The 26,127-nt window shown below is 49.6% G+C and overlaps 1 protein-coding gene across 4 annotated transcripts in view; it reads right to left on the reverse strand.

The window, feature by feature from the left end:
- MYLK (myosin light chain kinase) overlaps nt 1-26,127 on the reverse strand; it is a 263,559-nt gene that overhangs the window by 114,522 nt on the left and 122,910 nt on the right. For all 4 annotated transcript variants that reach the window (XM_062208961.1, XM_062208970.1, XM_062208954.1 and 1 more), the window contains 4 exons: nt 14,599-14,806; nt 3,133-3,181; nt 2,194-2,359; nt 776-941 (listed from right to left, as the gene is read on the reverse strand). In XM_062208961.1, the coding sequence (XP_062064945.1) occupies nt 776-941; nt 2,194-2,359; nt 3,133-3,181; nt 14,599-14,806 (589 nt within the window). The remainder of the gene's footprint in view (nt 1-775; nt 942-2,193; nt 2,360-3,132; nt 3,182-14,598; nt 14,807-26,127) is intronic.

Consider the following 26,127-nt stretch of genomic DNA (forward strand, 5'->3'; position numbering starts at 1 on the left):
TATGTTAATTTACATAAGCAGGTTCTACATTGCGAGGTAAAATGCCTGTCTTCCTGTGGGCTGTGAAAAAACACTAAGACCAAAAAAAGAGAACAGGAGGAAGTTTCTGATTTAGGAAGGAGATGCAGAAGAAAAGAATTACAGCAGAGAGAGGGGAAGACAGGAGGAGGCAGGGGTGAAAGTCACTTCCCTGGCGGATCCCAGAGCCCTACCCCCTCCCCAGGCTCCGGCTGCAGTGAAGCGCCGTCCAGCACCCCCCATCTGCATGCTCCGGCTTCCTCACGCTGGACCTGGAGGAACCGGAAGGGCTCTGAAGGGAAGATGCATGCAGGGAGATCACAAAAGAAGAATGACAAAAGCTGGTGCTTAAAGCGGGGCTCAAAGTGGGTGCTGAGGCCGAGTTAGGGCAAGAAGGCACAGGGGAGCCCCGGCAGGACGGGCTGGATGCCTGATGGGGAGGAGGGGGTCAATGAGGAATTATGTTCCAGGCAAGTTAAATTCAGGGTGACGGCAAAACCTTAGCACATGGGTAACCAGAGAAACATGAAGAGAACTACGTAGCAATAAAGGACTGAGGGTCAAGTGTAGGGACGTTAGTGGAGGTGGCGACCAGCTCACAGCATCTTCCTGCAGGGCCGCTCTATGCCGCCCACCTCATCCCCTTTCTTCCTGTTAAAGACCCTGCCCCTGGGAGAGGGGTGGGTATGCAAGCGTGCCACCTGTATACACACAAGCTCACGATGGACAAGCAGCCCCTGCCCCGACCAGAGGGTACCTTGGAGGCAGAGCTCAGCTGACATGGACGCCTTCCCTGACCCGTTCACCACCAAGCACGTGTACACTCCCACGTCGTCTTGGCTGACTTCCTGGATTTCCAGAACTTGCATCCCATTCTTCTCAGACATGGACACACGGGCACTCGGCTGCAGTGGCACGTTTCCCTGTGGATGGCAATGGGGCACTGTGGTCACACACAGGCCTGCTCACCCACTGGCACTGTCCTCCTGCCTCCTGCCAGTCGTGGTAGGAGACACATTTGGACTGGCAGCAGAGTCTTCTGCTCTGGGCTCTGGACTCTGGGCTCTGTCCTTGGGTATCTAATCACCCTGACCTGAGGTTTATGGTTGTACTGTGGCAGTCGGTTCAGCTCTGGAAAGTGTTTCAAAGGAGCCCAAGTTTGAGGTAGGAAACCCTATATTTATCACTTTAGTTTTTATTTGCCTCTTTGTCCTTTTTTATGGATTCAGAAGAATTAGGAAATAGGTAAAACGTATCCTATCACCCATTTTTAAAAAAGATTTATTTATATGAAAGGCATAGTAACAGAGAGAGACAGAGACAAAGATCTTCCATCTACTGATTTACTCCCAAATGGCCACAAGAGCTGGGACTGGGCCAGGTGAAAACCAGGAGCCAGGAGCTTAATCCAGGTCTCCTATGTGTGTGTCAGGAACCCGAGTACTTGACCCATCATCAGCTGCCTTCCAAGGCACATTAGCAGGGAGCTGGATTGGAAGCGGAGCAGCAGGGTCTCGAATCAGCACTCTGATAAGCGATGCCAGCATTGCAATGCGGCAGCTTCACCTGGTATATCACAATGCCAGCCCCTGTCACCCATTTCCAAAGAACCTACTTTCCCTGACCTTGATCTTCCTGCTCCCCAAGATTCCTGGCTGCCAGGCTGAACATCTACTCCCACGCACTGCCTCCACGTCCCCTCCTCTGCCACCTCCGCCTTCACTTCACTCAGCCCTGCACGATTGATAGAGCACCTCCATGTGGAGCCTCCGGGATACGCTGGGGCAGATGGTACTCCTGCCTCACAGAGAGGCAGCCAGGCTTCCAACAGATGAGATGGCTTCTCCAGGGTCAGGGGTTTTATGAAGCAGCGAGTTGTGTTTTAAAACCTAGGGCTGTAACTTCAAATCCACTTCCCTGAAGTGTCAGGTCTGCTCTGACTCAGAACTTTTAGGCGACTTTGTGACCATGCTAGGAACTGTGTGGTCTGAGCAACAGAGGGAAGGGGAAACGATGACCATTGCTATTGACACCCAGAGAACCTTGTAGAGGTACCCATGGCTAAAGTGGAAGGAACTGACTGGAAAGACAGACTCCCACTAGCCGAAGAATCTGAGCCTGGACTCGCAGGGTCTCCAGGCCTGGCTCAGGGTCAGAGCGATCAAAACGCCTCACCTTCAGCCAGGTGACCTGTGGCTGGGGCCGGCCAGTGATCTTGCAGGAGAACCGTCCCATCTGCCCTTCTTTGACCACTGCTCGGCCCAGCTTGGTAGCAAACTTTGGCGGGCACTCTCCCCAGATGCTAGGCCGGGTCTCCACTGCTGGGGCTGAAAACCTGTCCCTGGGAAGAAATCAGATAAGGCAGCAATCCAGTCTTCTTCCCTCTGCCCCACCAAAGTCACACCCCACAGGCTGGGATCACAAACCATCAGAGGGTGGCCCGGCCAACTCCATGCATCAGACTTTCTCAGGGCCCTTCTGGAAAAATCTATGGCAAAACCCATCCTTCTACCTCCAGGACCTGCAGTTGGACCTCATGACTAGCCTCCCTTGTTAGGTGTACTGGATTTCTACTGAGCTCTGGCCCAGGGGTCTGGGTTTTAACCAACAGACTGTGAGCAAAGTGCTATGTGCTGCTTCCAGAGCGGACCCACAACACCCTCCTGCAAGATTCTCCACTCTGTCTCTCTTGCCCACTCTGCTAGTTATGAGCAGGGGGTCCAGCAGAGGCTCCAAGGCCCTGGCAGGTGGTGATTGAGCCAAAGAATGGAAGCCTGGGTTCCTGGAAGAGAACGTGCAAGGTTTTGCAACTATTCATGTCGATCTGAACAGAACTTCCCTGGAGTGAGAAATCAGCTTCCCCTGTGCAGAGCCAGTGGAATCTGGGGCTTGCCTGTTACAGCAGCTACTGTTACTTGCCTCTTCTGGGTCCACTTGCTTAAATCTTTTGACCACTGCCGTCGTGGTCAGAGGTGCCATGTGAGTGACACAACGTCTCTTGTAAGCCACTGTAGCCTAGATGCCCAAAAAGCCTCGCTCCCAGACGCATCCTGGCCCAGCTGGCAGGAAAAGCCAAACTACACTTCCCCACGACTTGGACATCCCAGAACTTACCCCAAGGTTTTGGAAGCAACAGGCTGACCATGCTTCTTCACCAAACCTCCTACAAGTAGGAAACGGAGAAGGTTAGAGTTGGGTCTGAGCCACCAGCTGAGCAGTGGCAGTCAGACAGACTGAGGGATGGAGGTGGGGCAGGACAGTGATGGCAACAGTTGGCTCTGGTGAGCACAGGGCACCATGGGAGGCACTCCATGTGCAGCATCACATCCAACAATTGAATGAGGCTGATACTATACTGTCCTTCTATTGTTCAGAGAAAAGTAAGATTCAGAGAAGTTAAGCAATCCTTGCAAGGACACAGAGCCAGGAACAGTGCAGGGATTCACTTAGGTCTGCCAGGTTCTAGAACACTTGACCCCTCTGCTGAGGTGGTAGGGGCCACACTGAGCCTTGCATCATGTGGATTACCTGTGGTGACCCAGGGCGACTCCAGAGCATGACCCCATCAAGGGAGCGAGGGAGATGCCCAGGCACACCTCTCACTGTGTCTATTCACAGGGGGCACAAGCGACACTGCATACTTCCCCTGTGGCCCAGCAGACAACAACAAACCCAAATGGAGCAGGAAGATGCATGGAGATGAGCTGTGGCAGAGCCAGTCCCTCCCCAGAGTCTGCAGGGCTGCCACCTGGGCGCCACCAGTCCTGGGCAGGGCACTGCTGGTCCCGGGTGAGCCACTGCCCTACTGGGCAGGAAGCAGTTAAACAGAGAACCCAGCAAGGCGGCTAGGTCATCACCTTAGATTCCAGCGCTCCAGCTGGGGACAGCGGATTCATAATGTGTCTAGGAAGCAACCATAAAGTAGTGTTGTTGTTGTTGTTGTTGTTGTTTGGAGGAAGGGGAGGATGAGGAGAGGACGTTTGTGAGAGGGTGATCACCTTGGAAGCTGTTCTTTTGCGACAAGCTGGGAGTGTTTACAGAACCCTGCCCAAGGCAGGCATGGGAAGGGTGGAAGTCATTCTCTGATATCAGCAGGCAGCTGCTCTGGGGAATTTGCAGGGTGTTTACAGGAAAAGGATAAACTTCCTTAAACTCTAGCGCCAATCACATTTATACAGCTGCACAGGATGGAGCAAGGCAGGGCCACCACGTGTGTCCCTGGGCAGCCACCCTCGCTTTAAGGCTCACCAGACCTCTGTGGACGACACACATAAAGTCACGGCTCCGAATGCCTGGGGACGCCACACAGGCATTTCTGTCTAATGTGACTCCTTTTGAGCAGGGTAAACAAGACTTGGTGCTTGTTATTCCATCCTCTGCTCTCCGAAATGGTAAGAGAGGAGTTCAAAGATTCCCAACACCAAGGAATGACCAATGTTTAAGGCGATGGCAATGCTACCCACCCTGATTTGATCACAACACATTGTACATACATCTATTAAATTATCACATTGTATCCCTTATATGTATGGCTTTAAAAAGATGGAAAAAATGTAAAATAAAAAAAAAAGCCAAACTCTGATCAAAGGAGAACCTGTATGTCAAAATGCCACAGGCCCTTCAGCCTTTGCTGGAGGAAGTGCAGTGTCCAGTCATCCCGGAACATGTCTAAGAAGTGACAGGCAGAAGCTTGATTGTTGCTTCTGGAGAAAAAGATGTTCTGCTCCTGGGCCAGTACCCCCCTTCTGTGACTGACTCCCCTGGAAGGAAATCATGCTAGACAGTGAAGAGGCTTTGCAAAGCTGTTCACTTGGGTCTTATCTGTATTAGCAAAAACTGGAAATGCAGCAAACGCCACCCAGGAGGAAGACAGCAAGTAGCTAAATACAGTATATAACTAGTCACCTTATCCTGCATGAAATTATGCATAAATCTGTGAAGATATTATCTCCTTTGCTCCTAGGCAAACTCCAGATGGGCTATGATCCCTTCTCGCCCCCAGCTCCAGCCTGACCACAGCCCTCCATTCCCCTCTCAGATGCGTGCGCACACTGGACAAGGGCCACTCCCCTTCAAAGCACATTCTCTTCCACTTTTCCCAGACCGCCAGTCTTCCCTCGCCCTCCTTCCATGTTCAGCCTTTGCATGCTGGGGCGCCCTGGGCTGCATCCCAGGCTCCTTCTTCAGCATGCTCTACCCCCATCCAGCAAGTCTAAGATGGCCCCAGAGCTCTAAAGACCATATATACACTGACAACCCCTAAACTGTATCCCCCTAGAACTTCTTTTTCATTCTTCAGAGGTATCTGGAAGAAGATCCAGCATGGCACAGGTACCCCAAAATTTAAGTAAATAAATACATTCTACAAAAAGAGCAGCATACAAAATTACTATTGATTGTGATCAGAATTGGGTAAAAAGTAAAGTAAAATACTCAAACCTAGGAAAATGACCTCAAGAAAATTATATCAAAGTGTTTTCACACAATACAATATGACTCAGCCGTTAAAAGCAATGAGGTAGTGATACATGCTACAACATGCATGAACCTCATATGCTAGGTGAAGGTAGCCAGACACAAAACACTACATTTTCTATAATTCCTTTCATAATGAAATGTCCAGGAGCAGCAAATCCACAGAGAAAAAAACTGGTCATTAGTTGCCTGGGAGCTGGGGGAGGAAGGGATGGGAAGGAAAGCTCAGTGGGTAGGGGGCTTCCACTTGGGGCAAGGAACAGTGCACAACACCCTGAATGTGCTCAATGATGCTGAAGCAGACCCTTTAACCTGGTTAAAATGCTAAGTTTTATGTGTGGTTTGCCATAGTAAAAAAATAAAAATTAGACCGAGCAGTTTTAAAACTCTTGAAATCTAAACATCTTAATCCAAAAGTTAGTTTCTTTAAAAATACAAACAAAAGCAAAAATATGGCATTTCCCCAAAGAATAGCAAAAGAAAGGGTGAGAACATTTATGGTATGATTCAAAGATAACACACAAGGCAGTCAGCTAAACGTGGAAGTGAGGAATGCTTGTTTTAATGTGAGTTAACACTGGAGAGCTTACATCAAAACAAAAAGAAACTCTGGGCTAACAAAACCAGCGGTCTCTATTTTAAGGAAAAGAATTGAAGCTTCAAATTGTCAGATAAGGCAAAATTAATTTTGCAAAAGTATGAAAATCTGGAAGAACAGGAAGGCTACGTGGAAAAATAAGTGGAAAGGGGATTAAGTTAGAAATGCCAAAAATAGAAGAGTGAGTTAAGAGAACTGATGAAGGGAGGATGCAGTTGTGCAGGAGAGGCAAAGACAGAGAAACTGAAGGTGCTCTAACCAGTCATGGATTTTTCAAGGATGAGCAAAGGAGAATGCTGGTGGGTTGCAGGAGTGAAAAGTTCAACAGAAGAGAGGATAAAAGCAGGTCTAGCCTTTTATTTTTTTAAGCTGAAGCCTATTGAAAGAATGCAAACAGAATATACCACTCACGAAGTGAATAATGTGATCAAGATTTTAAGGGGGTTGGGGGAGGAATGCTTCCAAAATGCATGGTCATGTAATTTATCACCAAAACAGGGACTCCCACTACAGAAAGGGGCGCAATTAATAATCAGGTCAGGACAACAGGAGTAAACCAGGACGGGTCCAGGCAAACTGGGGAGCAGCCACCCTACCCGTGGCCAACTGCGAAGTGTTTCTGAAGGATTGCTTGGCATAGCAGCTCTCTATCAGAACAAAGGGAGAGAAGGAAGAGTGTGTTTGGGGGCGGGGGGAGGTGCCCCATCCACTAGTTCATGCCTCAAACTCAGGCAATAGCCTGGGCTGGGCCAGTCCAAAGTCAGGAGTTGGGAACTCCATCCAGGTCTCCCACATGGCAGTAAAGACTCAACCACTTGAGCTATCACCTGCTACTTCCTGGGTGTGCACTGGCAGAAAGCTGGAACTGGTAGAGGAGCTGGGGTTCAAAGCCAGGTGCTCTGATGTGGGATGTGAACGTCCCAAGCAGCGTCTCAACCACGATTCCAAATGCCTCCCTGTAAGGCATTTAGTGATGCCCCTGTGTCAGCCTGAATTGAAGCTTATCACTAATCACCCCTATGCACAGCTTCAAAAAGAAAACAAATGCAAAGGCTGAAAAATATAAGGAGATGTGAAAGGAAAGTAAATTATTGTGATGCTTCTTCCAATATGTAACTACTTAGGCGTGACTACCTTGATACGTAAATGCTCAGGGACATCAGAGGACAACGACACAGTCAGATGCTTGTATCAACTCCTGACACGTTTAGGTCCAAAAAGGAACAACCAAAATATGCACCATATTTGTAGAACAGGAAGATGAATGGGTACAGGTATACAGGTGAATACTGGAATAAAAAATAGTATTAAGATGAATAACAGGAGATATTATATTAAAAAGAAATAAGAAAATAACTTAAAAAAACATATGGCATGACAAGATACAGATCACTCAAGTGGAGAAAATGAAAAAAAGTATAAATATGGTGTCAAAACAATTCTGTTTTATGATACGAGATCAAGGAGTCAAAAAGTCATCACAGAAACTTTATCAACGTCTTAAAATCCTAACATTTCTTCAAACACTCAGTGGAAGGGTTTGACAGAGGAGCATCAACAAGAGGCTATGGAGAAGCTGTATTTTAGGGCAACAAATAGTTGGGACCTCAAGTAAGAAACTTCAATATTTAATCTTTTTAGTTTATCACTATATCTTAATTTTTTTTTTTTAATATGTAAGGGGGTTGGCGCTGTGGCATAATGGGTAAGGCCATATTGGGTCTTTGGGCCCCTGTACCTGTGTGAGAGACTAGGAAGAGCTCCTGGCTCCTGGCTTCGGATTGGTGGGGCTCTGGCCGTTGTGGCCAATTGGGGAGTGAACCAGTGGATGGAAGACCTCTCTCTCTCTCTCTTTCTCTCTCTCTCTCTCTCTCTCTCTCTGCCTCTCCTTCTCTATGTAAATCTGACTTTCAAATAAATAAATATTTTAAAAAAATCAATTGAGCTAAACCACAGCTCAAATTTTAAAAAGTATGTAAGATGGCAATATAATTCAATGAGGCACTTACATTTCCTGTATCTCTACTAATTTAATACTGTTTGGGGGCTGGTGCTGTGGCACTAGCGGGTAAAGCTGCTGCCTGCAGTGCTGGCATCCTATATGGATGTCAGTTCGAGTCCCGGCTGCTCCACTTCTGATCCACCTCTCTGCTATGGCCTGGGAAAGCAATAGAAGATGGCCCAAGTCCTTGGGCCCCTGTACCCATGTGGGAAGATGGGAAGAGCCGGAAGAAGCTCCTGGCTTCAGATTGGTGCAGCTCCGGCCATTGCAGCCAACTGGGGAGTGAAAAAGTGGATGGAAGACCTCTCTCTCTCTCTCTCTCTCTGCCTCTTCTCCTCTGTGTAACTTTGACTTTCAAATAAATAAATAAATAAATAAATCTATAAAAAAATAGAAAGCAATTGCTTCTATAGCTAGAAATGCTACATTCTATTGAGTGGACAAATGTGCTCAGAGTTAAGTTTTTTGAAACATTTGAGGCTATAAGGTTTATTTCTTTTAAGCTCTCACCTCCAAAACAACTGTTTCTTAAGTTGTTTGACTTGATTTTGTAACTTGGGAATGTTATTTTTTTGTATTACTGAGGACTAAGGAATCTCTGGTGTGTGTGTTTGTGGCATCTCTGTTCCTGCAGGACTGTGTGAAACTGGGGGGAATTTTTGCCTTCCTGTCACAAAGCCCCTAGTGCAGTCCTAGTGCCCGCCTACTAAATGCCAGCGACTGCCCACCCACTGGGAAACCAAAGGGGCCCCACTGATCTCCTAAGTGCCTTGTGGAGGGTGGGGCTCCCTCCATCTGGGGCATCTCTGGAGAAATGCTGACATCAGGGCTTCTAGTTGATATTTAATAAAGGGAGTGGAACAAGTTGAACCTAAAATTGCTCAGTGTGGGTAACGTTTGTATAGAAGCTCTGTGAGTAGGTGTGTCTTCTCCCCTCTTGGCAATCCTTGCCTTTCTCCAAAGGGCAGGTTTTAGTGCAACTTTCATTGTACACTTTGGCCTTCTTGGTGAAGCTTTGCCCTTATTTGTAGAACCTCCGAAGAGGTTCCAAAGAGAGCCACACAGCAAGCTGACAAATATAAGGGGAATTCAAAAAGTGCACAGAAAAATAGAATTAAAAGATAAACTAATTTGGTGCAAAAACTTTCTGAAATTCATGCAAAGTGTTTTCATGATTGCGTCTCTAGGAACTTCTTAAATGTCTCTTGTGTGCATGAATTTTTTTCAGAGCTTTTTTGCACGAAAATACTCTCATCTCTTAATTCCATTTTCCACGAGCGTCTTGTGTTTACAGAGCTCCTACTGTGGGCCAGACCTACTATGTGCCGGGCTCCAGCACTGGGAATTCAGTAAATGACAGAAGATCTAAGACTTTGCCTTCACGAAGTTTACAACCTAGTGAGGGAGAAAAACACTGAATAATTGGAACACAAACACAGTCAAGCATAAAGAACTGTAAAGAGATGAGTGTGCAGGCAGAGTGCCTAATCCAGCCACTCAGAGGTGAGGGAGGGCTCCCCAGCAGCAGTGATGTTTGAGTGGATGCCAGAGGAGGAGCAGAATCCAGGTAGAGAGGGAGGGGGGCAGCATGGGCTCAGGTCCTAAGTGAGAAAGGCCTTGGAATTAAAAAAATATTAAAAAATGCATTTGAGAGGCAAGGAGACAGAGTTCCCATCTACTGGTTCACTCCCCAAAGGCCTACAACAGCCAGGTCATGGCCAGGCCAAAGCCAAGAGCTGGGAACTCCATCTGGGTCTCTTGTGAATCACAGGGGCCCAAGTACTTGAGCCATCACTTGTGCTTCCCAGGATGTGCATCTGCACAAAGGTGGAATTAGAAGCGGAGTTGAGATGCAAACCCAGGCACTTGGATATGGGATGTGAATGTCCTAATGGAATCTTAATGGCTAGGCCAAGTTTTCACCCCAGTTCTCAAATTATTTTATTGATTATTTTATTATTTATTATTATTTTATTAATAATTAATTTTATTATTGCTTATTAATTAATTTATTTGAAAGGCAGGGTTACAGGGCCGGTGCCGTGGCTCACTAGGCTAATCCTCCACCTGCGGCGCCAGCACCCCGGTTTCTAGTCCTGGTCGGGGTACCGGATTCTGTCCTGGTTGCCCCTCTTCCAGTCCAGCTCTCTGCTGTGGCCCATGAGTGCAGTGGAGGATGGCCCAAGTCCTTGGTCCCTGTACCCACATGGGAGACCAGAAGAAGCACCTGGCTCCTGGCTTCGGATCAGCGCGGTGCGCCATTGGAGGGTGAACCAACAGTAAAAAGAAGACCTTTCTCTCTGTCTCTCTCTCACTGTCCACTCTGCCTGTCAAAAAAAAAAAAAAAAAAAAAGGCAGGGTTGCAGAGAGAGAGGGAAAGATAGAGATAGAGAAATTCTATCATCCACTGGTTTACTTCCCAAATGACTGCAACTGGGCAGGTCTGGGTTAAGCTGAAGCCAGGAGCCTGGAACTCCATCCAGGTCTCCCATGCGTGTACAGGGGCCCAAGAACTTGGGCCATCTTCTGCTGTTTTCCCAAGAACATCAGCAGGAAGCTGGATCAGAAGTGGAGCAGCCAGGACTTGAATGGTGCCCACATGGATGCCAGCCTTGCAGGCAGCAGCTTAACCCACTATGCCATAACACCGGCCACAGGGCTTGGATTCTTGAAAGAACTAGAAGGGCTGTAGGCTGGGACTTGGTAGGCAAGGAGGGGGCTGGAGAAGTAAAGTGCTAATCACACGGGCAGGGCCTCAGTGAGGGTGTAGAGCTTCAGCTTAGAGGCAGAAGAAAATCTCTGGAGGATTTGAAGGGATGGAGTGAGAAAATCCAAATGAAACTAAAAAAAAAGTTTTTATTTTCATCTACTTGAAAGGCAGAGTGAGACGGCAAGAGGGAGAAACAGAAAGGGATCTTCCATCTGCTGATTCATTCTCCCAAATGCCGCATAACGGATGTGCTGGGCCAAAGTCAGGAGCCCGGAACTCCACCTGGGTCTCCATGTGAGTGGAAGGGACCCGGGCACTTGCAGGGAACTGGATGGGAAGTGCAGAGCAGCTGAGACTGGATCCGGCATGCTGATATAGGATGCCAGCTTCCAGAGAGGCAGCTTACCCCACTGCACTACAACAGCCGTCCCCCATGTGAATGTTTGAAAAAAGGTATTTCACTTAGCTCTGTGGAACTGGACTAGGGTGTGAGTGGCAGTGAGGAGACCAGGTGGGCACATCTGCAATAGGTAAGCGGCAAAGATGGCAGCCAGGACCCAGGCATTGCAGTGGGGATGGAGAGACGTCTGGCCACCTGAGAACAGCAGGGCCTGGTGCAGTCTGATGCAGGAGTGGGAGGGGAGCATCTGAGGTCAGTAAAGTCGCCCAGCTGCCCTATTTCCTAAGGAGAGGTGGCTTGTCACCTGTCACTGTGTCTCCTTAGGGACAACCATAGCCCTAACCATACATGCTAAGGGGCCTCTGCCAAGGGTTGCCTGTTATGTCAATGTGGGTCTTGCCCTACACAAACTCTTCCTTCTCCACCTACTACCTCTGCAGAGGGAATTACAGAGCCAATCACTGTGGCTGAAATGACTGTTCTTCCATTACCCTTGGCTGTGACACTCAGTAACAAGGAGCAGCTAAGGGCATCATCTGAGGGTGCCCACCATACATGTGCTAAAGAACCAAGGCTTCCCCAGGGGGTGGAAATGAAATATGGACCATGTGGAAGACAGTGGCCACCTGGTCATTCACAGGTAAGGCAGTCACCTACTGGGTAGTCATAGATGCTACTCTAGGGCTCAGAGGGATGAGTGCAAAGTTTTGTTTTGGAGGGAGGAATAGTTCAGTAATTGCTTCCAGTGATCTCTCAGTTGTCTTCACTAAGTCCTCTTTAGAGAAATGCAGGTAACTCAGAAGAGAGGACATCACAGACTTCCCTTAGAGTCTTCTAGAGGCCAAGGTCCCTGGGCTCCCTCACTTGCTTCTCTAGAGCTCCTGTCCGCTGGGACTCCCCAGACAACGCTAAGCTGAGTAGTGGGCATTCCCTGCAGCACCTAAGTCACAAAGCTAATTTTACATCAGTTTGCTAGAAAGAAAACAGTAAAAATTTTACCCAATTTGAGACACTCTCTCCTTGCAGGTCTGATGACATGTCAGTCATCTGGCTGCTATCTTCAGTACAGGTGCCACTCAATGGGCAAGTGCAATAACAGGAAGGTATTTTAAGAATAACTCCGGAGGGGACGGCGCCGTGGCTCACTTGGTTAATCCTTTGCCTGTGGCGCCGGCATCCCATATAGGCACCAGGTTCTAGTCCCGGCTGCTCCTCTTCCAGTCCAACTCTCTGCTGTGGCCTGGGAGGGCAGTGGAGGATGGCCCAAATGCTTGGGCGTCTACACCTGCGTGGGAGACCAGGCGGAAGCACCTGGCTCCTGGCTTTGGATCGGTGCAGCGCCTGCCGTAGCGGCCATTTTGGGGGTGAACCAATGGAAGGAAGACCTTTCTCTCTGTCTCTGTCTCTCACTGTCTAACTCTACCTGACAAAAAAATAAAGAAAAACTCTGGAGAGAAGTGACACAGCAATTAAGTCACCACTTGGTTTAACCACCTGCATCCCATATTGGATATATTGAGTTAAAGAAAACATATTAGAATTAATTTCATTTGATTTAAAAAAAAATGTTGATACTGATGATACATGTGTGACTCATATTGTATCTCTTGTCAGACAGCACCATGTCCAAGGACAGGCCTGGGGCCTGTCCATCAGAGGAAGCTCCCAGATGATGGGTGCTGTGCCTCTTTCTCGCTCTGTACCAGGCCTCAGTAGCCTGCCCCTGGGAGGTGGGTGGGTATCACAGCCGGCTTCAGGGAGCCTTTTCAGGGGCTCAGCCTAAGATTGGCTCCTGTGTGCAAGGCCCTGAGTGGCCATGTGGTCCTCTCATTAAGGCGCTTGTTCTCATAGGAGACACTGCATGCGTCTTGGTTCCAATTGCTGAATTGGCAGTCAGGTGAGGACACTTTCTACTTGCAGGCTTCTCTCTGTACATAGATCCAAGGACCCTGATGCAAGTTCAAGTTATTATGATAATTACTGCTGGGAGCCATTCGCCAGTGGCCGCGCTTCTCCCTGCACCACCCCATGGGACAGCTGTGAGCTCCAACTTACAGAAAGGAAAATAAGGCTTGGAAAGATCAACTCCCCCCGTTAGAAAATTAATAGAACTAATTTTAATCCAAGACCACTTGAGTTTCCTTCCACCCCACAACAAGGCCTCCCAAACTTGATCATGAAGGGCTCTAGGTATGATTTGCGTTCTTAATCCTAGGGTCTCTCTCTGTTCTCTCCAAGTAGCAAGCGCACCACAGAGAGCAGGAGAGAAGGCAGAAGGGCTGCTGGCTTCCCTTTGTACAAGTCTGGGTTAGCCTGATGCAGTCAACAACAAATCCATGGCCGAAGTGCATCCTTCCAGGCCTGTGCTCTTTGGATGACTCCACAGCACACAGCAGCTGGAAGCAGCCTTTGGTGCATACCCAGGGCCTCCAGCCCTTGAAGACATGTGGCATCTTGGATGGCCTGGGCCAGGGTGCCCCCAAATTAATATCAAAGGGGAGAGAGCAGGATCAAGAACCCGAGTCTTCTCCCCTTCCTCTGAAGCCCTCCTGCCTTATCTCCTCCCCCTCCCTGAAGGGCCAGGACCTACTTGGTTGAGACATCAAATCCAACTTGCTAAACAATGGGGATGGCAGAGAAGGTTTTCGTATCAGCCAGGTTTTATATACCCGCCCTGCACTTACTCACTCTAGCCTTTCTTTAACATGGATCATAGCAAATGAGGACTGGGCCAGGCTGTGGAGACCATGCATCCAAACCCTCAACTCTGCGGAAACAGAGGTCAGGAGGTTTCAGTTCACACATCTGAATGGCAAAAGTCAGGACCAGGCCTCAGCCCCTGAAGCATAACTCAGCACTGTCTGCATTCCCCTGGCTGCAAACAGGACCTCAGAAAAGGAGACAGGGTAATTGTTATTTGTAGGCCTCAGCTCAAAGTCTGGGCACTGACAAGTGGGTAATGTAGGGGACAGCACAGCACCAGCACAGCAGAGCTGAGGTCCCTCCCGAGACCTGGCCGGGGTCATTGTCCATCTGGAGCGCCCTGCCATGGCATTTGGAGGTCATTGCGACAGGTGAGTCACTCGATGAAAGAATTTAAGGAAAGCATGCAAACTATGTGCATTTGGCCTGAGAAACAGCCTGTGTGCCCTCCCACGGTGTGGGGAAGCAAGGCAAACAGGGCAGAGAGAGGTGCACCTTGCCCCTTCTGGAACCTTCCCCAGCCACCTCAAACCTCCCTCCACAGTCCTCGCAGGTAATGTTCCTGACAACCCACATGCGATGCCAGTGTCGCAGGCAGCGGCTCTACCTACTGGGCCACAGCGCCGGCCCTGAGTTCCTGCATTTCTCAAGAGAGGCTGAGGCGGAGCTGCAGTACCGAGGCAGGAGCTCACCTTCCACCGTCAGCTCCACGGTCACCTGGCGCGCACCGCTGCCGTTGCTGGCCTCACAGGTGTACTTCCCCTTGTCCTCCTCCTGGACAGCGTGGATCACGAGGCTGAAGTTCCCCCGGGTACCGTGGTCCTGCAGGAAGCGGCCCCCTCTGGGGAGGGGCTGCCCGTTTCGGTGCCACGTCACCTGGGGCTCTGGGTAACCCCGGACCTTCAAGGAGAAGCAGAAAGGGTAAGAGGTTCCATCTCCCGAGCACTCACTCTGTGCCAGCTGTGGTCTGAGCTTCTGATGTGAGCTCAGTCTCCGGTTCTCATTTCAACCCTTGATGCAGACACTGCTTTCACCGCCATTATACGGAGGAGGACACAGGCCCACAGGATTTGAGTGATTTCCCAAGGTCTTGAAGGTACAGGTGCATCCTGGCCCCAGAGCCCACTGCCCCTGTGCCTCTTCAGCCTGGCTGTGTGTAAGTCACTGGGGAGCGCCCAGGTCCCACCCTAGGCCAACTACATCTGAACCCACTGGGTAGGGACTGAGCATGACCACTAGGCCAGTGCTTCTCGCCCTAACACTCAAATAAATCCCTGAAGGATCTTGTTAAAATGCATATTCTGCTTCTACACGTCTGGGTTGTGGCCCAAGATGCTGCATCTAGGACAAGCTCAGTGACCCTGCTGGATCCTAGAGCTCACCTTGAGTAGCAAGGACTGGGACCTGCACTGCCCAATGTGGTAGCCATAGCCACAGGTGGCAGTGGGGCTCCTGGAATGAGGTGAGTGAGACTGAGCTGCACTATGAGTATACATTACACACTGGGTTTTAAAGACAGTAGAAAAAAAAAGGACTGCGAAAACTCAGGAATTTGAAAATATTGATTACATGTTGAAAAAATAGTATTTCTGATATGTTGGTTAAATAAATTATTAATATTAATTTCATCTGTTTCTACTTTTAAAAAATATTTATTTGAAAGGCAGACACACACACACACACACAGCCAGGGGGGTGGGGTCAGGAGAGGTCTTCCAACCATTGGTTGATTCCCCAAATGCCCACACAGCTGAGGCTGGGCCAAGTTGAAGCCAGGAGCCTCCCATGTGGGTGGCAGGGACCCAAGTACTGGAGCCATCATCTGGTGCCTCCCAGGTTGTGCATTAGCAGGAAGTTGGATTGGAAACAGAGCCAGGATTCAAACCAGGAAGTCCGATATGGGATGCGGGCATCCCAAGCAGTGTCTTAACTGCTGTGCTAAATTCGTGCCCCTCTGCCTACTTTTAAAGTGGCTACTAGAAGAGCGACAGCTATGCACATAGGTACATACAGCCTGTGGCTTCCCTGGGGCAGCACTGCTCTGAACCCTTCTCTGACGATAGCAGCTGGCGGCTGTTGAATGTTCAGCATTTATCTAACTACTGAGGCATCTAAACCTCACAGTAACTCATTCAGAGACAGGTCGGCTCTCAAGAAAGGGGAAAATACAGAGATCAGTTACAAGCAAATAATTCACTTAGAGTTTAGAAACAAAAAGTTCCCTAGGCCCTCAAACACCTGAAACCCAACAGGCCCCACAGAATGGAGCAGCAGGGCTCAGCTCACCAATGCATAGCCGAGGACCCAGAAGTGGGAGATCGTAGCCCTGGGAAAGTACAGGCAACATCACAGAAGCCTCTTAAGGATGAAGGTGATTGGGTTACAAAGTGGTGGCAGCAGCAGCTCTTATGCACATACCTCCTCTGAGATAAGGGAAAATGGGTACAGATGAAGCAAAATCAAAATTTGCTATATGATCCCATACAGCATTTACAAAGCAAGCCACCAGTGACTTACAAGAATCCTCCTGACACCTTCCTGTGAGGTCAAGGAGTGATGCTGTCTTGGCCCACGGGGTGGCATCCAACTACAGTTATGACCACAAGCACTTGGCACAGGAAGACCTGTGCTGAAAGCATCACTATTTGTGGACAGAGCTCAGTTCCCCTTCACAGACCCAATTCTCAGTAGCCGGGATGTGGATTTCTTGCTGGGGAAGGAGCCTCAAAGCACAGTGAGAGCCCTTGGAGGGAGCCTTGGTTACTCCACTGAATCACCCCTTCAGCCCAGCCTCTAGTCTCCCAAGACCTGCCCATGCAGCCCCAGTAATCTGAAGCCAGGCTTCGATGAACAAGAAACAGCAACAAAACACAACTCTGAATCCTATTTCCTGCCTTATTTCCTTCTTTGTAACTTTTGGAAACAAACAAAAAAGACCCTTTTCTATGAGAATCTAAACTGTACTGGCGACAGAGATGGAGCATCTGTGTGGAGATGCTCGGATTCTGAAGCCGATTCCCCCCAAAGCAAGTCAACTCTATGTCAGGCCACTGTAGTCCCACCAGAGCAAATGCAAGTTCTGGGGACTGAGGATCTCACAGCTGTTACAATTAGGAACAAAACGTTAACAGTGGTTGTCTCTGGGTGGGTGAGATTGGGGGTCTTTTCTCTTTCCCTTTTAGTCAACAATTGTTTTCTGATATTTCTGCACATAACATACCTGGCCTTTGTGAAAGAGAAAAAAAAAGTTAAATTTAAAACATGGGTTCCTTTTATATTAGTGTGTCTGTATAATGAACGCATGACACATGCATCCGCCGAGGCCCTCATGGTGCTTGAGTCTGGCAACAGAAAGCAAAGGGCTGCACAGACAAACGTGGCGCGCATTTGCAGGTGACATGTGTCATGCGTCTGTGTAAAATCATGTCCTTGGGTGGCCCTACCTTGGAACACAGGCTCACATGAAGGAACATCAGACAACAACTACCCAGTTGAGAACAGCAGAGGAAACCCTTTCCTGCAGAAGGAGGAGCCTTGGCAGAGGGTCCCGTGGTGAATTCGCAAAGGCTGGCCTGCCCGCCAGGAGAGGACGGGACAGAGAGGAGGAGTGAAGGAGCTCTGCTCTGGGAGGAGATGAATCATTAACTGCACCAAGGGCCTCCCTGCATTCCATCAGCAGGCAGCTGGCCCCCTGCAGCAGGTCCATCAGCAGGCACGCTGGCCCCCTGTAGCAGGGCCATCCACAGGCACGCTGGGCCCCTACAGCAGGGCCATCCACAGGCATGCTGGCCCCCTGCAGCAGGGCCATCCACAGGCATGCTGGCCTCCTGCAACAAGTTCATCAGCAGGCACGCTGGCCCCCTGTAGCAGGGCCATCCACAGGCACGCTGGGCCCCTACAGCAGGGCCATCCACAGGCATGCCGGGCTCCTGCAGCAGGTTCATCAGCAGGCATGCTGGTCCCCTGTAGCAGGTCCATCAGCAGGCACGCTGGCCTCCTGTAGCAGGGCCATCCACAGGCACGCTGGCCCCCTGCAGCAGGGCCATCCACAGGCATGCTGGCCCCCTGCAGCAGGGCCATCCACAGGCACGCTGGCCCCCTTGCAGCAGGGCTGGCTCTGGTTGCCCATTAGGCCTGGAATCACCAATGATTAACCAGGGACGTTCCAAGCGTTCCAGAGCTCAGGGACACGATCCCTCAGTCTCTTTCTCTTTTCCTCTCACTTTCTACACGTTCCCCAAACTTACCCCTGAAATGCCCTGCTAAAAGAAATATTCAGGAATTCAAAAATATGCTGACACTGGCATTGGAGTTTTCCAATGATATTTATATAGTATTTTGGATCTGAAGCAAAGGCAGGAATTTCTGTCACCTTGCTCAGTTCCAAGGTCTGAATGATTTGCAACGTCACTCCTTGTCCTTCCAATCCAGAGAAAATGTGTTCAACTTCCATCTAACATTGCCTAAAAATTATTCAGCTTCCAGGAAACCCATTTTTACTGTCTGTCCACTCTCCTGGGCTCCTAGGTGGGGAAGGAAGAGAGGCATTGGGCCACATCCTTGGGACGCGTGACCACAGTCCTGCCCTCCCTGGCAGCCCCACCTGTCATCCTCTCTACCCTTCAGCTACAAAGCCACAGCTGAGACTCTGATGGTCAGGGCTTCATCCAGAGCGTGGTAACAATCTACTGGTTCTTCCCTCGTCAGAGGCCTTCCCCTGTTGTTCCCCTGTTGTTCTTGCAACACTGTGAGGGAGGTGTGTTAGGCTGGGATACCAGGGCAGAACCTAAAATAGGGCTTCAGAGGACCCTATCTGCAAACGCTTGTCATCACCCCAGGTGGCTGGGAACTGCCTGGTGCTGGGAACCAGGAGCATCCACAACAGCCACAGAGCTGACCCCAACGTCAAGCACACGCAGCTGAGAGGAGGCCTGGAGGGTGGACGGTTGGCCAGTGATTTCACGTGGCATATCTGAGTCTGCGATATTGGACTTCAAGCAGAGTGACTGCCTCCATTGTCTATTCATGGTTTGGGGGACCCATGTTTTCTAGAACCCAAGCCTATTAGATAAATGTCTGCTATCTAAAAGGCCTTCGATGTCTTAAAGGTTAAAGCAGAAGCTGCTCCTCATGTATGAAAGAAATCAAATGGGTCACAAACAATACGGTCACACCAGGAGTAGATCTTGGGCTGTCGTCCAGGATCCACAGCAGGACAGGGTAGGGGCTGTGCACATGTCAGCGACACCCCTGGGACAGTCAGTAACATAGAGAGGAGAGCTGGAGATCTGGGGCCTGAGTGTCCCGTGCCTGGCCTGGCCTCCTTACCTCTTAGGGTTGTAATTCCTCCTTTTTGTTGAAGAAAAAGTTGCTCTTGCTATCTAAGGTTCCTTCCATCTCTGAATTTTTATGGTTTTAAATGGTGACCAACTTAGCTTCCTGGGGAAGATTCTTTCCTCCCCTTCCACTCTCCTGTGGGCCCAACCCACAGCTTCAATACCCTCTAATCCTCCATATGGGGAAACCGAGTGACCACGGGAGAAATGCCCAGGACATGAATAGGCAGCCCTGACTTCTCACCATAATGAGTTTTTGGAAATGGCCCCAAGGAGGGTCACTCTAAGCAGAGTCATATTTTTGCCACAGAAACCGTGTTTAATTGGAGGTTGTGTTCTTGAACAAAAGCCTCAATATCAAATAAATCAAGGGCATAGCCAAGAGCTTGTCATGAAAATGAAGATACAATAACCATAAGCCCAATAATAGTTTTAAAGAGCAAGGCTGTGCTCTGGCTCTACAAAATGTCCTCAGAAACCTTTATGGCCTCAGAAGGCCTTAAAGGAACGGGGCTCATGGGGTCTGATGGCTGAGGCTAAAGCTGGGCTGCAGAGAGGCAGCTGCCGCCTGTGTCACCCGAAAGACCATTTCCTGCTGCTGTCTTGAGGTTTACTGAACAACTAAATGTGAATGATTCTAAGGCTTTTTATTTTTTAAATTAGAAATTGATTCTTTTAGTTTTTAATTTTTTTTAAAGATTTCATTTATTTACTTGAGAGGCAGAATTACAGAGAGGGAGAGACAGAGAGAATGGTCTTCCATCCACTAGTTCCTCCCCAAATGGCTGCTATGACTGGAGCTGAGCCGATCCAAAGCCAGGAGCCAGAAGCTTCTTCTGGGCCTCCTATGCGGCTGCAGAGGCCCAAACACTTGGGCTATCCTCCACTGCCTTCCCAGGTCATAGCAGAAAGCTGAATCAGAATAGAGGCAGCTGGGACAAGAACCCACACCCATAAGGGATGCAGGTGCCACAGGCAGAGGCTTAACCTACTACACCACAGTGCCAGTACCCCCGGCCCCCAAGGCTTTTTAAACAAATTTCTAACACGTGTCCAAGACTCTCAACCCATTCCTGATTGTGCAGGACAGGATACCAACGCTGAGCCCGCAGCGGCAGGTTCTCTGTCCCCATTGTCCCTGGAAGAGCTTGGGGAGCAGCAGAAAGAGGGTGACCCTGCCGCTGCGTGCTCTGTGGCCCTGATGCACATGCTGCAAGCCCACAGCTACAGGACACAGCTGTGGTGGCCCCACTGCCAGCCAGACAGGGCAGGAGAGAGGAGTAGAGACCCTTGCCCACACTGGAGCTGGAAACAGACCAAAAGGAGAGATGGCCAGGCAGAAAGCAAGCATGCCCGCAGGACACAAGAGCCAGGAGGGTGCTCCAAGGAGCCATGAGCCCAAGACAAGGGGTTGTCCGTATTTTGCTTGGTTGTTGAGGAAAGAATGGATGCTGGGAAAGTCTGGGTCTGGAGCGTGGGACATCCAGGAAAGCTCTGAGGCTGACAGAGGCCAGCCCTATAACACCACTGTCTGTCCACTCACAGGGGCCTGCCCACTCGGGACTTCTTGCCCAGTACCAGGCGGTTTCTTCTACGATAAACACATCCTCCTAGGAGAAAGCACTGAACAGGACATTGACTAACACGTGTAAAACAATAGGAAATACACCCAGTGGTGCTGAGGAATTAGTCCAAGGAGATCCGCTTCTCTGCCCTGTCTCCAAGGATCAGCTCATTTGGGTCATAAATGGACAGCGGTGCACAGCAAAGACAATGAGAATATTAACTCCTCAAACAAATCAGCCCACAGACATGGCCTCTGAGACTCACCTCCTGTGTGCACTTGAGGGAGCAGAGTGAAGGGCGAGCTACGGGCACGGCATGATCAAGCTTCCTGCCGGCATCTGTGTCAGCAAGTGGCCCTCGGCCCTCAAGGCAGGCCAGCCCTTAATTAAGGCTCTGAATAATTCCCCTGCCAACTGTCAAAAGCCTTAACTGAACCCACAGAAGCCACAGAGAAGAGACCATACTGGCTGAAAATTAGGCAGAGGCTTAATCTGCTGGCTGCTCCTGCCCCCAGGCCAGCTTGTGTAGCAGGGAGGAAGGACCAAAGTGCTACCCTGCAAAGTAGAAGCAGAGTGCACAGAACCATCCTCCAGCCTCATCAAACGCCCTCTGGGTCTCCTGGCTCAGATGCTTAAAGCTCTTCTCTGTGCTCTGCCACTCTCACTTTTTATGTTTTTTAGAATTATTTTATTTATTTGAAAGACAGCTACAGAGAGAGGTGGAGCAGGAGAGAGAGAAAGAGAGAGGTCTTCCTTCTGCTGGTTCAATCCTCAGATGACCTCAACAGCCAGAGCAGAGCAGAACCGAGCTGATCTGAAGCCAGGAGCCAGGAGCTTCTTTTGGGTCTCCCACATGGGTGCAGGGGTCCAAGGACTTGGGCCATCTTCTACTGCTTTCCCAGGCCATAGCAGAGAGCTGGATTAGAAGAGGAGCAGCTAGGACTTGAATTGGTGCCCATGTGGGATGCCGGTGCTGCACAGCGCCAGCCCTGACCCTCGCTTCTTAAGCATGTTTTCTTTTCCTGTGACCCAGGACATAGCACCCCCACACCCACCTGCAGGTCTGAGGACTTCCTGTTTCACTCACTAAAGCACAAGTCAAGTTGTAGCTTGGCAGCGTTGGGTTTCACCACAGGCCCTTCTGAAAATTAACAAAAACAAACATGCCTTCCAACCCCCAGGCTAAAGATCTGTTTCTATTTATTTGAAAGTCAGAGTGGGGGGCAGAGAGAGAGACAGAGAGAGAGAGAGAGAGAGAGAAAAGTCTTCAATCTGCTGGTTCACTCCCCAAAGGCTGCAATAGCCATAGCTGAACCCAGACTAAAGCCAGGAGCTTCAGGGCCCAGGGACTTGGGCCATTTTACTATGCTTTTCCCAGGTGCAGTAGCAGGAAGCTGGGGTAACTCGGACAATAACTGGTGCCCATATGGGATGCCAGCATTGCAGGTGGTGGCTGTACCACCCCACTGTACCACGGTGCTGGCCCTAGCATCTACCTCCTGTTATCTATGGGGTGGGGGGAACATCCAGCCCAGGTGCTGTATAAAGCCTGCATAATCATTTGGTTTGGCCCTGCCTAGGAAACCACAGGTGGGACTCAAAATTAAATAAATCTATAGGAGGCTAATTTTTAAGCTGATAATCTTGTATGGCCTGTGAATGATGTTATAAATATCCACACGGCTCTTGGCAGAAAAAAATTTCCCCGCCCCAATCTAGATCAACCTTACCAATACAGGCAATCTTTTAATTCCCTTTACATGAATATTCAAACATCTAAGACCACCCAACAAAGAATCTGGGAGTGATGGGGAACCTCTCCCTTGGATGTTCTCCATGTTCCAAAGTCATTGTGTTCATCCAAACTAAGCATCCTCCTGGATAGCTGTGGGATCCAGCCTCCCTGGGAACCTGCATTCTTTGGTCTCTAAGGACAAGGTGTCTCCAGCTGATGCGGCAGGCCCTAGAAGCACTGCCACTCTGCTCCTACGTTGAAATCAACTCTCAGACATATCGGAATATCAGCAAGAGGCAGGTGGCATTGTACAGGTTTTACGAGGTAATGCAGGGGTTTGATTTGCTCAGGATCTCCCACCCGCCTTCTGGGGAAATATGCTCCTCCTCCCTCCACCCACCACATGCAAGTGTGGTGGGGATGTCAGTGAGTGAGAGGCCTCCTGGCCAACGTGCTTGGTCTCAAGAAATAAGATCTGGGACAGCCAGTCAGAGGTCTTCCCTGCAACTTTGTCTTTGCATACTGACAAGTCAAGGCTGACTCTCTTCATAGGGGTCTGAAGCCAGGGAAAGAGGGGCCTGGAGCTGCTTGCAGCCACCTTCTCTTGTTCCCACCCATCATTTTCTTGCCTCCACCCAAGAGGAGGAGACTGTGTGGAGAACAGGAGCTCATGCACCCAGTGAAGGAGAGAGGAAATGCAGATGGCTGCCTGGCGGGGCTGTGGTGGACTCTGGAGCCACTCAGGAACATAGACCCTGGATGTTCCTGTTGCTTCATCTGTCTGGAGTTGGTTCCTGTCACCTGCAAACATGAGTCCCAACTAATTCAGGAAGTAGATGGCCTCTGGAGTTGGACACACCTGTGTGTGGGCACCGGCTGTACCAATCACCAGCTGCCTGGCCTTGGGCAGACTCTGAATAACTCCCTTGGCAGCAGTTGAAAGCCTTAAGCTGCCTCCTTTATCTGGCCCTCCTTTTATACAACTGTAAGGTAGTGGTGACACCAGTATCCATTTACGTGGAGAAGTCTGTGATCAAATGAGATAGCACAAGTACAACATTACAGCGATAGATTCTAAAGCTCAGATCCTCCCTGCCTTCCTCAACGTCAGTTCTTTGTAAGCAGGCACCCTGGGGTCCACTCAGCTCCCAGCTCTGTTATCACTTTGAAACTACTTTGGCTCAGTGTGCCTCATATTACATAACTCATATTCTTACAGACAGCTCTAAGGTGTCCCACTCTTAATTAGGTAAAACCCCAGCATTCTGAGAACACCTTTTGCTCGGGTTGAACAGCCTAGTTATTTTTACTGAAAGAGCTGAAACCTATTTGCAAAGGGCTCATTGTTTTCACGCCACACGACAAAGCACATTTCAAAATAAATACCCAGTCTGAGGTCTTAGCATGCCATCCTTCCACGTGCACTTTTGAGACATGACCATCCCCTGGATTTCTGCCTCATTGACTAATGCAGTCCTGGAATTTCAAGGGGGGTATGGGGGAGAGTCAGGAAGGAAATGAATTGGGGTCATAAATCTGGGGTTTCTAGCCAGTCAAGGTTGGACCTGGAGAGAAACAGACATACTTCACTGGCAAAAGGGGTGCAGCTGAGGCTGCTCCCCAAACCACACAGAGACCACTGCCCACCCCCATCAGCAGGGCCCAGATGCAGTAGGACCCAGAAACTGGCCACAGAGTGTCCCAAGAAGGGTCTCTGAGAACACAAGGTACTTCTGTGTAGAAGCAAGAGTGAGCAAAAGTGACGTAAGGGTTCCCCAAACCTGGGAACATCACGACTCCGCCTTTTTGGTTTAATTTCACAACATAATTATTGGGGAAGGGGGAAGAGAAGGGTTTGTGTGCGGGGATATTAGAGAGCTAAAGGCTCATATTTGGTACAGAGAATTAAGAAACTGCCTTGGTCTGTTTGTGCTGCCATAATAAAACACCTCTCTGAGCTTGTGCCTACTCCACGTGCATTCTTGGAGGTGGTGGCTGCGAGACGAGCTGAGCAAGTGGGGTTATGGAAAGGAGATCTTTCAAGCCACGTGCATGCATCAGTACCACCAGCCAAGAGAGAATCTCTGTGACTCTGTAGGGGAAATACCTTGCACTAGAGGCAGCCACCATTAGGGCAGAGAGTCTGCTCCATGCCCCCAGCTGCCCAATGGCATCCTGATTTACATAGAGAATCATGTCAGAGAGGGAATCAAAAGTTGTTCCTTGTGCAGTGTTAGCATTTGGCTGGTCATCAGGCTAGGGAAAGCAATCTTTCTTTAAATGTTTTTATTCTCACCAAAACTTGGAGCCAGTGCTGTGGTGTAGAGGGTTAAGCCGCTGCCTGCAGCACCAACATACCATATGGGCTGCTCCACTTCCAGTCCAGCTCCCTGCTAATGCTTCTGGGAAGGCAGAGGAAGATAACCCAAGTACTTGCATCCATGCACTCACGTGTGAGACCTGGAAGAAGCTCCTGGATCCTGGCTTCAGACTGGCCCAGCTCCAGTCATTGTGGCCACTTGGGGAGTGAGCCAGTGGATGCAAGACTCTCTCTCTCTCCCACCTATAACTCTCCCTTTCAAGTAAATACATAACTATTTAAAACAAGCAAAAACAACAGCCACTCATGTTTAACGTGTTCTTGATACTCTAAGTCACAAGTCTGCTCTGCCTCTCTCTCCCACCCCCATTTCCACTTCCTTGAGGGCAACCACCTTCAACTCTTTCAGCCTTTTCTTCTGTTGTTTTCTTCCACTATTTCCAAACAACAGCCTGGCATAACTATGACTTTATGTGTTTTAATTTGAAGGACTATCTCTGCGTGATTTTCTTTGACCTCGTCAAACTTTATGTTGAAACTTAATCAATCCCTAGTGCAATAATATTAAGAAGTGGTTAGGGGCCAGCGCCATGGCTCAACAGGCTAATCCTCTGCCTTGTGGCGCCTGCACACCGGGTTCTAGTCCCGGTCGGGGCACCGGATTCTATCCTGGTTGCTCCTCTTCCAGGCCAGCTCTCTGCTATGGCCCGGGAGTGCAGTGGAGGATGGCCCAAGTACTTGGGCCCTGCACCCCATGGGAGACCAGGAGAAGCACCTGGCTCCTGCCATCGGATCAGCGCAGTGCGCCGGTCGCAGCGCGCCAACCGCAGCGGCCATTGGAGGGTGAACCAACGGCAAAGGAAGACCTTTCTCTCTGTCTCTCTCTCTCTGTCCACTCTGCCTGTCAAAAAAAAAAAAATAAAATAAAATAAAAAAAGAAGTGGTTAGGAGGTGACTGAGTCGTGAGGGTTCTGCCTGCACGAATGCCATCAGGTGTCCTCACAGTTGGACTCATCCAAGGCTGTATGCCTGTATGCCCCCACGTGGCCTGCCTCCTTCCAGCACGTGAGGACACAGCACCTCTGGAGGAGGCACCAGGCTTCCACCAGCCGGCACCTGCATCTTGGACTCCTGGTTTCCATATCTGTGAGAAATAGCCGACTTCGCTTATAAACTACTCAGTCTGTGGTGTATTGTTAGGGCAGCACAAACAGACCAAGACAGTTTCTTAATTCTCTGTACCAAATATGAGCCTTTAGCTCTCC

Source organism: Lepus europaeus, chromosome 2 (assembly GCF_033115175.1).
Source record: "Lepus europaeus isolate LE1 chromosome 2, mLepTim1.pri, whole genome shotgun sequence".
Taxonomy (NCBI): domain Eukaryota; kingdom Metazoa; phylum Chordata; class Mammalia; order Lagomorpha; family Leporidae; genus Lepus; species Lepus europaeus.